At 38.0% G+C, this 13969-nt stretch overlaps 1 protein-coding gene across 1 annotated transcript in view; it reads left to right on the forward strand.

Moving 5' to 3' along the window:
* Positions 1-13969, forward strand: part of GFRAL (GDNF family receptor alpha like) — a 77119-nt gene that overhangs the window by 30536 nt on the left and 32614 nt on the right. Inside the window, exon 8 of the mRNA XM_053914093.2 lies at positions 10012-10262. Coding sequence (XP_053770068.2) covers positions 10012-10262 — 251 coding nt within the window. The remainder of the gene's footprint in view (positions 1-10011; positions 10263-13969) is intronic.

Below are 13969 nucleotides of genomic sequence, written 5' to 3' on the forward strand. Positions count from 1 at the left end.
ATTTGTATTTTTGAATCTGTGGTACATGTGTAGTGTCCTTTTTGAAATTCAAATGCAGAACATGTTTGGAATTAAAAAAATCAGTATGTCAGGATTCGGTCACCATGAAATAGCATTATTAAAATTTTGTATTCAAATGAGACTAATGAATAAGGAATTTGGTTAATAAACATGCCTTGTATGCCAGTTTTTTAATTTGCTTCTTGGTATAATCATATAAGGTTGTTAAATGTCACAGAATTTTGACAAAGTGACTCTTCAAACTTCGGAATAAGTCTTTCTGCCCTACACTGACGATGAGGAGGCAGAAGTGGCTTGATTACAGTTCGGATATCCCCGGCACACATCTGTGCCATGATGTCATAAATAGTCTCCTCTTCCTAGCTGTACATTCCTGAACCTAAGGGGGATAATGTTAGTCATTTATTTGTTCATTAAAAAATTTTTATCAGAGTACAAGAAACAAAAATGCCTGCCCTGTAGAACTTATATTCTAATGGAGGAGACAGATAATAGATTTTAAAACATGAGTATTATATCATGAGGTAATGAATGCTCTGGAGAGTAGCAGCAGCAACAATAGCAAAACAGGATAACTGGGGAGTTGGGAGTGGGCAGAAAGGTAGCAATGTAAAGGGGGTGGTCCCAGCAGAGAGCCCTTATCAAAGTTGAGGAAGTGAGGGGAGTAATGAACCTCTCTTAGGAGATATCCAAAAGGAGAGACACCAAACAGACCAGCCACTGTCGAGTAGCAAAGGCCTGGGGCCTGTTGAAGAAGCCATGAAGGCAGCAAGTGCGAGGGGAGAGCAATGGGAGAAGTGGTCAGAGCGTTAACTGCAGGGGCCTGGGGCCCGGATCACATAGGGCCTTGGGGGACACTGACGACTTGGGTTTTGGCTCCTACTCAGACGGAGAAGTACCAGAGGATTTTGAGCAGAGGTATGAATGATCTGGCTTGCTAGTTAAAACATCAGGTCTAGCCGGTAGTTGAGACTAGACTTTTGCAGGTAACTGCTTCTGGGAACCGCAGCTCCGATCCAGCACTGTGGCTGTTTCTTTCCCTCACTATGGTCATTAGCACATTTCCTTGTATATTCAAAATGAATTTATGTTTTGTGTAGTAAAAAATATATATATCCACAGTCAACGGGGCCTCTTTGGACAAGAGTAAGAAAATGGAGGAAAAAATGAGAATACTAAATAAATTCCATGAGTCAAACTATTTGTAACATTGATGTTAATGTTGAAAGAGCTTCATTTAAAACCAGCATTGAATTGTATAATTTTTGAATTTTTCTTTTGCTTCTTTTTTGAGTAATTCTTCATATTCATTCATTTGCCTGGTACTCCTATCAGAGGCTGTTTTATTTAATTTTATTTAAAGGAATAAAACTCCATACATAGCAAATTAATTTAAAGATCAAAATAAACATTTAGTGTGAAGGAGCAGCTCAGTGTGTGATAGCTCAGAACACGTGACAGCTCAGCCTGTCACATTTGTCACCTTGCTTCAATCACTGGCAAATGAACTAAAAGGTTTAATGATAACTTTCTGAAGGCACTGATTCTTGGTAAACTGTTTTCCTTTGACTTTGTCAAAAAATAACTGTCAACTCTCTTCCCTCCTTTAATCTCAGTCATTCTTACCTGAAAACATAGCTCCAGATCTTGTAAACACTTGTCAAAAAAAGACAGCTGCTTCCTTGTAATGATCATTCAATAAGATAAAGGGTAAAGATCTAAGCAGAATGCAGGGATATTGGCATATTTTTTTTGCTTCAACTAATCATGTAAAGGCCAAAGACCTTAAGAAAGGTTTATTTGAGGATTCTGTCATGTAAATGTTTATCAGTTATTTTAAGGTTTATTAATCACTTATCTTGAGTTTAAAATAATATTCATTATGAAAAATATTTTATAATGCAATTTAGATTTATCAAATTCATGGATATCCCCAAAATTCATTTTAGTGAAATACTGTATTCCATTAATTCTAAAATGTAATTTTTAAAATATATTTTATTGATTATGCTGTTATAGTTGTCCCATATTTTTTTCTTCCCTTTATTCCCTCCCCTCTGCCATGCACCCCATCTCCCACCAGCATTCATCCCCCTTAGTTCATGTCCATGGGTCATACATATAAGTCCTTTGGCTTCTCCATTTCCCACACTATTCTTAACCTCCCCCTGTCTATTTTGTACGTGTCTATTATGATTCCCCCTGTCTATTATGATTCTTATTCCCTGTACCTTTTCCCCCATTCTCCCCACTCCTCACTGATAATCCTCCATGTGTTCTCTCTTTCTGTGAATCTGTTCCTATTCTAGTTGTTTTCTTAGTTTGTTTTTATTTTTTTAGGTTCAGTTGTTGACAATTGTGAATTTGTTTCCATTTCATATCTTTTATCTTCTTTTTCTTAGATAAGTCCCTTTAACACTTCATATAATAAGGACTTGATGATGATGAACTCCATTAACTTGACTTTATCTGGGAAGCACTTCATCTGCCCTTCCATTCTGAATGATAGTTTTGCTGGATAGAGCAATCTTGGATGGAGGTCCTTGCCTTTCATGACTTGGAATACTTCTTTCCAATTCCTGCTTGCCTGCGAGGTTTCTTTTGAGAAATCAGCTGATAGGCTTATGGGAACTCCTTTGTAGGTAACTGTCTCCTTTCCTCTTGCTGCTTTTAGGATTCTCTCCTTCTCTTTAATCTTGGCTAATGTAATGATGATGTGCCTTGGTGTGTGCTCCTTGGGTGCAACTTCTTTGGGACTCTGAGCTTCCTGGACTTCCTAGAAGTCTATTTCCTTTGCCAGATTGGGGAAGTTTTCCTTCATTATTTGTTCAAATAAAAGTTTTCAATTTCTTGCTCTTCCTCTTCTCCTTCTGACACCCCTATGATAAGGATGTTAAAACCTTTCAAGTTGTCCCAGAGGTTCCTAAGCCTCTCCTCACTTTTTTTTTTTTTTTTGAATTCTTGTTTCTTCTTTCAGTTCTGGTTGAATGTTTATTTCTTCCTTCTGGTCCAAACTCTTGATTTGAGTTCTGGTCTCCTTCCCTTCACTGTTGGTTCCCTTCCTTTCACTGTTGGTTCCCTGTATATATTTTTCTTTATTTCACTTTGCATAGCCTTCACTCTTCCCTCTATTTTGTGACCATACTCAACCGTTTCCGTGAGCATCCTGATTACCAGTGTTTTGAACTCTGCATCTGATAGGTTAGCTATCTCTTCATGGCTTTGTTGTACGTTTTCTGGAACTTTGATCTGTCCTTTATCAGGGCCATATTTGTTGTCTCAGAGTGCCTGTTACTACTGAGGGGTGGAGCCTTAAGTATTTGCCAGGGCAGGGCAACCCATGTTATTGCGTTGTGATGTTGTATGTGGGGGAGGGGTCCGAGAGGGAACAGTGCTGCTTGCTCAGCTCTCCGCTGGCTTTCAGTCACTCCCTCCACTACCCACAAGCAAATTGGATCCTTCTGGTGCTGATTCCCAGGTGGGTGGTTTTGTGTACATTCTAGGACCCTGTGGGTCTCTCCTGTGAGGCTGAGAGTTTTTCCCGCCACCTCAACTCTCATAGGTTTTTTCATTCAAAGGTTTTCAGGCTTTTTTTCCTCTCGCACTGGAACCCTGGGTTGCGTGGTCTGTCTTGCTCCCCAGTTGGTGCTCCTGGTTTATCTGCACTTAAATGTAGCACTGCCCAGTCCTCCAGCCACCTTGCTGTGAGTGGTCTCCACCCCGGCTGCCCATCTCTGCCCCTCATATCGGTCTGGATAAATGTTTTTCTTTAACTCCTTGGTTGTTGGACTTCCATACAGTTCAATTTTCTGGTATTACATCCAATATGGAGGCATAGTTAGATACACTTTGCCTCCTCACACAACCAAAAGAAGGACAGCAACAAATTTAAAATGTAAGGGTTTATATATTTTAATATCCCTAACATATTTGGGATGTGTCTTAAGCTCAATGACATCAAAACATTTATTAAATTTAATAACAATAATTTAATTTCTAACAAGTGATTTTAATTATAATAAAATGATATCTCCTAAAATCAATGAATGATAACAATATTTGAGTATACTTATTTTATATTACAAATAGAATTTTACCAAGTATCTATTATCCATCTATACCAACAATGAAACAACATTTTAACTGTCCAGAAGACACTTTTCTAAAAATCAATTTCTACAAAAATACCCAATGTCTGCATGGATGGGCATCCAGCTTTGCCTGATGCCACAGAGAGGGCCCTAAATATGCTACCTCATTATCCTAAAATATTTGCATTCAACCTTCAAAGCATGATATATCTAAGCTTCCCCATCAAATTACATATTGTAATGGCAAGTGATGGTTTCTGAAGCACATGCTCTTGCAATAAATTCACCTTGGTGCCAATACCCTCTGTTCTCTGATCGACTGGTACATTTTTGATAATTTTGTTCTACAAGGACTCCTGGGCTTATTCACTTCTCTGAAGTGCTTGGTGCAGGGTCTGGAACACAAGAGGACTCAAAAATTGTCATGTTTCCCCCCATTTTTGAATGCCTTGCACTTAATTTTTATAATTTGTTGATGTACATATACATGTCTCCTCTTATGTGATTTCCAACTCTCCAACTCCAAGATTAGAGTAAGGACTTTTGCCTTCAATTTCATTCCACCATGTGCAAATACTCCCTTAGTGAATACTTTATAGAAGTAATGGAAATATTAGACAATATTAGTAGCTGAGGTGAAAAGATGAATCCTGTCATTTTTCTCATGCAAATCTTGCCTTAGGGAAATTTCCAGTATTTATGAGGGAATACCCAAATTTTTATTTATTAAAAAATGTGTATTTATTCTTCCATGTTTAAATTTCAATCACCTTCAAAGTAATCTCCACTTTATGAAATATACCTCTTGAGACTTTTTAAAAGTATATTCTATTGATTATGCTGTTACAGTTGTCCCAATTTTCTCCCTTTGCCCCCTTCCATTCAGTACTCCCCTTCCCTCCAGTTATCACCCCACCTTAGTTCACATCCTTGGGTCATGCATCTAAGTTCTTTGTCTTCCCCCTTTCATATACTATTCTTAACCTCCCCTGTCTATTTTGTTCCTACCAAATATGCTTCTTGATCCCTGCACCATTTCCCCTATTCTCCCCCATCCTCCTCCCAGTGATAACCCTCCAAATGATCCCTATACCTATGATTCTGTTCCTATTCTGGTTGTTTGCTTGGTTTGCTTTTGCTTTTATTTTTTGGATTCAGTTGTAGTTGTTAGTCAGTTGTCATTTTAATGTTAATAGTTTTGATCTTCTTTTTCTTAAATAACTCCCTTTAACATTTCATGTAATAATGGCTTGGTGATGTACTAATGGCCTTTAGCTTTACCTTGTCTGGGAAGCACTTTATCTGCCCTTCTATTCTATGTGATACCTTTGCTGGATAGAGTAATCTTCATTGTAAGTCCTTGCTCTTCATCACTTTGAATACTTCTTGCCAGTCTATTCTAGCCTGCAAAGTTTCTTATGCGAAATCAGCTAATGGTCTTATGGGAACTCCTTTGTATGTAACTCTCTGCTTTTCTCTTGCTGCTTTTAAGATTCTCTCTTTATCTTTAACCCTTGGCATTTTAATTTTGATGTGTCTTGGTGTATTCTTGTTTGTGTCCCTCTTGTTTAAGGCTCTCTGTGTTTTTTGGAATTATGTCTATTTCCTTCACCAAACCAGGGAAGTTTTCTTTCATTATTTTTTCAAATAGGTTTCCAATTCCTTGCTATTTTTCTTCTGGCACCCCTTTGATGTGAATGTTGGACCTCTTGAAGTTGTCCCAGAGGCTGCTTATACTATGCTCATTTTTTGGATTCTTATTTCTTCTTATTATTCTGATTGGTTGTTTTTATTCTTCCTTTTATTCCAAATCATTGATTTGATTCTTGGCTTCATCCACTCTATATTTTTTCCCTGCAAATTATTCTTTATTTCAATTAATGTATCCTTTATTTCTGACTCAATCTTTTTTATGCTGTTGAGGTCCTCACTAAGTTCCTTGAGCATCCTTGTAACCAGTGTTTTGAACTCTGCATCTGATAGATTGCCTATCTCCATTGTGTTTAGCTTTTTTAATGGAGTTTTGATCTGTTCTTTCCTTTGGCCATGTTTCGTTGTCTTCTCATTTTGGCATCCTCCTGTGTTTGTTTCTATGTATTAGGTAGAGCTGCTTTGACTCCATGTTTTGTAGTTGAGCTTTTTTGCTGTTGGTAGATCAATGGGAGGGATTTACCAGGCCAGTCAGCTACAAGGACTGGCTATGACCACTTACCACCAACCTCCACCATCTGTGGAGGATCTGTGCAGGGGCAGGGAGGCAGTGCTCCATAGTGGCCTGTAGCTGTCCACTGGATGCACTGGCCCTGGGATTCCCCAGGTGATGCAGGCCAAGTTTAGCTCCCACCTGCGTTTTGCCCAGGACACCCTTCCTAAGTTATAAAACAATCTGAGAAGGCTGCTACTTGTGCTGGGCTTAGAGATCCCCAGGTGAAGCCAAGCTGTGGAACTAATCTGGCTGCTGTTAGTGCCCAGCCTGGAGCTCACTGAGGCCAGCTATTGTTTGCTTGATAGGATTTAGGAAGTTGTGAAGCACGAGGCAAGACCAACCATTCATATGGAAAAGCAGTTTTGGTGGGTGGGGCATCTCCAAGGTAGGTCAAACAGTGTTAGCCAGGTTGATGGAGTCTCAGATATGGCACCAGCCTGCCCACTCTGTGTCTCTGTGAGGTGAGGACTCTGAAAAGGAATAACAGCCTCTGGCCGCCCAGATGTCACACACTTCAGCCTCTCCCAGTATGCCACTCATGTCACCCCAGCTCTGGAACTCAGAGGGAGTGAGTCTGAGTAGGTGAGTCCATGCGTGAGTTCTTTAAGAGGAACTGCTTAGGGCTCCAGCAGTTTCTTCCACTGACTCAATCCCCACTGGTTTTTGCAGCCAGAAGTTGTGAGGGGCTTATCTTCCTAGCACTGGAACCCTGGCCTGCAGGGCCTGTTGTGGGGATGGGCCTGCTTGCCTCTGAGACATCCCTCCCAAATTTTTATTGACCACACATGGGTGAGAGACCAGCCTGTTCTGTGTCTGTAGCCCTTCCACCAGTCTGGATGGATATGGTTTCTTTAATTCTGTAGTTGTCAGACTTCCATTCACCTAGATTTCTGATGGTTCTGAGTGATGATTGTTCTATATTTTAGTTGTGATTTTGATGTGATTGTGGGAAGAGGTGAGCCATGTCTGCCTGTACCACCATCTTGACTGGAAGTCCTTGAGACAATATTTCCACTGCTAAAAACAGTTTTTGAACTGGTTGATTTTGATGACTTTTTGCTTCTGCCGTTTTTGTTTCACCTCTTCCACATTGGAAAAATGTTTCATTTAAAGAGTTTTTTTCATTTGGGAAACAAACAAACAAAAAAGGCTCTCGAGGCCACATCAGGTGAATAGGGAAGGTGGGGCACAGAGGTCATGCCATTTTTGGTCCAAAACCACTGAATACTCAGCTCAGTATGGACAGGTGTGTTGTCATAGTGGAAGAACCAGTCACCTGTTTGCCATTTATGAAATGGGCAAAGATGTTGAAAGAGTCTTCCCCCAAAATTCACTAAAGCTGAATGCAGCCTCTCACAACAATGCCAGCTAGTACACCAATACAGATGGGTTCCTAGAACACGCACCTAGTTGGGGAAGCCTGTACTACAAGAGGCCTGCCCTCCAGAAGATAGTTCTAGTTTTGGGGGGCGCCCCCTCATATATTAAATTACTGTTAATGTAATTCAGGTAGAGAAAAAAACTTCAAAAGAAAAACCATTTCTTCAGTGAGGTTGTTAAGCCCTTTATCACTTCCTTTTGGGGCTAAAGAGTCTGCACATGGGGCAAAAGAGAATACTTGGTTTTGAAAATACAACTTCTGTCCCTGTTCCAGATTCTTTAATACATAATAGGTTTTGAAATTCCTTCATTTATTTGAAAAGGCCAAAAAGGGCAATATAAAGACAATTTTTCAATTAATTGTGTCCGCTACAGATATACATTGGGAGGTGAGATTATGTTTTGCCAATTATAATTGTTTAGGAACATATGAAAATTATAATATATTATATTTTTACATTTATGAACTCACAAAAGTAGTGAAAAAAGCATTTGCTTGGAAAAAACCTAATTATTTTTTAAAAGCAAAGTATTATAATATACACATTTATTTTAAGTGTCATTAAACATTTATAAAATTTGGCTATATATTAGTTCACAAAGGCAAATGTAATACATTCTGTGTGCAGAATTTATACACACCACAGTCTCTTACACTTTGCAATGTAACTGCAGATCGATAGCAAAAATAAAAACAAAACAATCAACTACATGTAAGACATTACTTTTAATCACTCACTAAACCAAAATAGAAAATTTTGGAATTCCAAGAAAATAAGAGTACGAATCATCATACAACTAAACATTTCAAACCCAAAACAAAATTTCTATAGTATAATTTGTTGCCATATTTAAAAATTTATTTCAAATGATTTAGGTACTAGCATACCAAAGTATTTATATGATTTTTAATATTTAATTAAATATCAATTAATTTATTATTTTTGCAAAATTTTACAGCTAGTTTTCTGAATAAATAACTGCCATGATAGATAAATGACTGAACTTAAAGCTTTTTTTAAAAATTGATTTTAGAGTGGGAGAGAGAGCAAGGGAAACATCAGTTTGTTGCTCCCCCTATTCATGAGCTCTAACTGGCGATGGAATCCACAACCTTGGCATATCGGGACGCTCACTGCTTTAGCCAACTGAGCTTCAGGGCTTCATGCAACTTAAACTTAGTAAAACACATATTTTTAAAAAATAGCACCTAGGTACTAATTTATTGTCACTCAACTCATAAATGACAATTGATATTGTTAACGCTTAAACTTATATAACATCTTACGTATAACCCATAATCGCATTAAAGGAACCTATTTGTTCTTCTGGCCCCAGAATTATAAGCTGAAAAACTTCATATTTCCTTAAGTATAAATTAATTTTGCCAATGTATTAAATGGCTGATTCTTTTAAGATGATTTAAAATATGGGATCCTTAAAAAACAATGTAGTGTGTAGGGTTAAGCAGAGTAGAGCCGTGTGCACAAGCAGGCTCATGACATGTCACGTGTGCAGAGGGTGTCAATGCAGATTTCACGGAAACCTGTTTGGGAAAGGGTGAAAAGTAATTTTAGGTGATAAACGTTAAGTAGGAAAATTAATATCCTTGGTTCCATGGAGAGGAATATCCTGTTACTGTGAAAGTTTCAAGAATAAAATTATTGTACATTATTGAGACTTATTCAAAGCTAGTACAGCACTAATGAAATACATGGTCAGAAAAGTTATGAATGGATGTGGTTCTAATGGATTATTCTGGCAATTAAATAAAGTCATAAATTTTTGCTTTATTAGCTCTCACTGCCAAAGAATCTCAAAGCATTTTTAAAATTCTAACTAGACTGCTTAGAAATGTTGAGAAAGAGTATAGTACCTCCCATCCTGTGGGAAAACTGGCTCAAAAGGTCAAGAGCCTTATCTAAAATCACTTGGTGTGAGACAATGGCCAACTGCTAGTCAACCAAAACCACATTCTGCTTCAAAAAATACTGCTAATAAATCTTCCAAGTAATTCAAACTGCAAATCATCAGCCATTGAAACAAAATTAGTATTGAAGGAAAATTCATCCAGGGAATCATAAACTTAGCCTCTGTCTTTCATCACAAGAGGAATGTAATTCACAAGGTTTCTCTGCGTTTTGTTCCACACTCTGTTGCGATGTTTCAATGTATGAACTTAGGTTTCGGCTATGCACTGGCATCTAGGAGGCATTTTGTTTTATGTCAGCCTTTCATTAGGTGAGGAAGCAGCTCATATTAAGGTGAAATAGTATTATTCAGAGACCAATTCCATTTCTTGACTCCTTCTAGGAGGCGCTATAGAACATTTCAGTCCAAATGCTGGCAGCGTGTGACTGCAAAGTGCCATGAAGATGAGACTTGCATCGGTGTGTTGGGCAAGGAAGACCTCACTTGCTCAGGAAGTGATGACTGCAAAGCAGCTTACATTGGTACCCTTGGGACAGTCCTTCAAGAGCAGTGCACCTGTAGGCTCATTACACAAAGTGAAGAACATTTGTGCAAGATTTTCCAGCATATGCTTCATAGAAGATCATGTTTCAGTAAGTCATATATATTCAGTAAGTTATATATAATACACATATTCTTGTTTTTGTTTGTACAGCACAAAGTAGTAATCCAATGCAGATAATTTGTTCAAAAAGATTGTTTTGTTTACTATTCCATTTTAAAATTATTTTCTATTATGTTTTGTGTATTTGGTATTTTACTCATTTTTCTTCAGGTGGTACATGTTTTTATCTTACGTGATCTGTCATTCCAATGTGATTTCAATATCAGCAGTATAAAAGGTTTATCCTACCAGCTAACCGAATATATCAGTTATCTATTGTAAGTAACTAACCAACCCAAAACACGGGGACTTGAAACAATCATTTATTTGCTCATAGTTCTACACATTGGGCTTGGCTCAGCTGGGTGGTTCTTCTGATGACCTGTTTTACCTAAGGTCACTCATGTAGCTACAGTCATGTGGTGGCTCAGCTGAGGCTGGACAGTACAAGATGGTGTTTAGCAACCACGGTTCGCTAGGATGCATGCTTCTCCTCTCTGTAACTTCTTCAGCAGTACACCCTGGGTCTCTTACATGGTAAAGGCAGCATTTCCAGTGGTGAGCCCTAATGTGCAAGTACTTATCAAGAGTTTGTTCTGTCACCCAAGAATCAGCACCAGAAGAGTCCAATTTGTTTGTGGGTACCAGGGAAAGTGACTGAAAGCTGGCCCAGAGCTGAGCAAGCAGCATTGTTCCCTCTCAGACCCTACCCCAACATACAGTGACACAACACAGAGACATGGGTTGCCCCACCTGGTGAATACCTAAGTCTCCCCTACTTACAATGTAACAGGTGCACCAAGACAGAAATATTGCCCCTCCCCCCCCAAAAAGAACAGATCAAAACTCCAGAAAAAGAACTAAGTAACGAGCAGATAGCCAACCTATCACATGCAGAGTTCAAAACACTGGTAATCAGGATGCTCACAGAAATGGTTGAATATGATCACAAAATAAAGGAGAAAATGAAGGCTATGCAAAGTGAAATAAAGAAAAAAATATACAGGGAACCAACAGTGAAGGGAAGGGAACCAGAACTCAAATCAACAGTTTGGACCAGAAGGAAGAAATAAACATTCAACCAGAACTGAAAGAAGAAACAAGAATTCAAAAAAAAAAAAAAAAAAGTGAGGAGAGGCTTAGGAACCTCTGGGACAACTTGAAAGGTTTTAACATCCCAATCATAGGGGTGCCACAAGGAGAAGAGGAAGAGCAAGAAATTGAAAACTTATTTGAACAAATAATGAAGGAAAACTTCCCCAATCTGGCAAAAGAAATAGAATTCCAGGAAGTCCAGGAAGCTCAGAGAGTCCCAGAAAGTGGGACCCAAGGAGGAACACACTAAGACACATCATAATTACATTACTCAAGATTAAAGATAAGGAGATAATATTAAAAGCAGCAAAAGAAAAGGAGATAGTTGCCTACAAAAGAGTTCCCATAAGCCTATCAGCTGATTTCTCAAAAGAAACCTTGCAAGCAAGAAGGGACTGGAAAGAAGTATTCCAAGTCATGAAAGGCAAAGACCTCCATCCAAGATTGCTCTATCCAGCAAAGCTATCATTCAGAATGGAAGGGCAGATAAAGTACCTCCCAGATAAGGTCGAGTTAAAGGAGTTCATCATCACTAAGCCCTTATTACATGAAATGTTAATGGGACTTATCTAAGAAAAAGAAGGTGATCAAAACTTTGAACAGTAAAATGACAACAAACTCACAACTATCAACAACTGAACCTAATGAGAAACAAAAACAAAAACAAACTAAGCAAACATCTAGAGCAGGAACAGAATCTCAGAAACAGAGAACACAGGGAGGGTTATCAGCATGGAGGGAGAGGGAGAAGAACAGGGGAAAAGGTACAGGGCATAACAAGCATAAATGGCAGGTAAAAAATAGAGGGAGGTTAAGATATATATAGGAAATGAAGAAGCCAAAGAACTTAAATTTATGACCCATGGACATGAACTATAGGTGGGGAAGGCAGGTGGGAGGAGGGGTGCAGGGTGGATGGGAGTAAAGGGGAGAAAAAATATGGGACCACTGTAATAGCGTAATCAATAAAATATACTTTAAAAAAGACAGTGTGTTCTGTCACATTAGTTTATGTCTCATTGGAGAGGCAAGTCACATGGCCAAGGTCAGAGTCACTGTGACAGGGGGCTGTACAAGGGTGTGTGTCTCCAGGTTGGATTCATCAGGTGATTGTTAATTTAAAAATCTACTCTGTCTGCGCTGACCTATGTTAAACATACTGACTCTTGGATTTAGTTTTTTTCCCCTCGGTCTTTAAGGTATCTGCTGATCTAGTTGTAATGATTGGATGGAAAACACATTTTCTAAAGTTATTATTTGTTCAGTGTCAGATAAAAGAAAACTGAGGTTTATGACTTTAAAGAATTTGTCCAGAGTCCTAAAGTAATCAAGTGGTTGAGAGGGAGTTGTGTGTGAATCTTAGAGAAAGAACCTAATGAGCGATCACGTACTAATTCAAGTCCTCGCCATCATCCACCTTCAGGGTTAGTCCACACAAGTTAGTCCAAACTAACTTGTGTTCAAAACATCCCCAGGCGCTGAGGCCCCAGCTGTAACCACCAAATCTGCAAAGACCATTCCTATGAGGAAATAATAGTGTTTAATTATTTCATTGCAAACTAAAACTTTATATTTATGAAAAATATTTGAGAGATACAGCTATGTATATATCTATATCCATACCAAAACATCTGTCGAATTAACTATATACAAATACATATCTTTTAATTTTTTTCTATTTTTCTTTATAGATACAATGTGATTAAAATTGTGATTTGTTGTGTATTAGGTACATTCAATTGAGAGCATATGGTTATGATTCAAACAGAGTTCTCTGTGGAATTCTACAGTTTTTATAATTAGCTCTATAGACATATTTCAATTGAAACATAATACAAATAGAAAAATTGCAGCATGATATATGTTGAGTCATATTTTCTAAATAATTTCCTCTGATTAATATTAGGTGGCTAATTTTACTGGAATTATGTTGAATGGCTTATAATGTTACAGAAGGAAATAGCAAATAAAATAATTTAACCAGAATATATACAGTTACATTATCATGATTGTTTATATGTGGTTTCTCCACACTAAATAGTATCCAGAAAAAAGAAATGTCGATCTTGCAGGTTATTAACAACTTTGTTCCTTGGACATAAGTTCCCTAAAAATGCCAGTCCCAGCAACCTAATTCTAGTTCTAAGCCTATGGTTTTCTTCCATGTTTTTTTAATCTTTTAAATTTTTTTTATTGTTGACACTATGATTCTTTGACAGATGTACCAAATTTTCTCACCCTTTGCCCCCTCCACCCGCCCCTTCCTTCACCACATTGCTCTCTGTGTCTATGGGCTATGCGTATATTTGATTGTTGTTATTTTTTACTTATATTGTGCTCAGCTTCTATAACTTGCAATGAGCAAAAAAATATTTGTGGGAAAACAGTAGAAATGGCATTTTAAAATCCATAAACACTGATGTACTATACAATGTTTTAGAAAAATAAAAATCCAAAACAACTGTCTTCACTCACAGAGTAAGACTAAACATTATGAGACTTGCTCCTCAAACATTACCTACTAAAAGCAGGGGTTTTAATTAACCGGGTGTACAGAATTAAAGGAACCTGAAAAGCCTTCTGTCACAGTCTCTGTACTTG

This window comes from Desmodus rotundus, chromosome 11, assembly GCF_022682495.2.
Source record: "Desmodus rotundus isolate HL8 chromosome 11, HLdesRot8A.1, whole genome shotgun sequence".
Taxonomy (NCBI): Eukaryota; Metazoa; Chordata; class Mammalia; order Chiroptera; family Phyllostomidae; genus Desmodus; species Desmodus rotundus.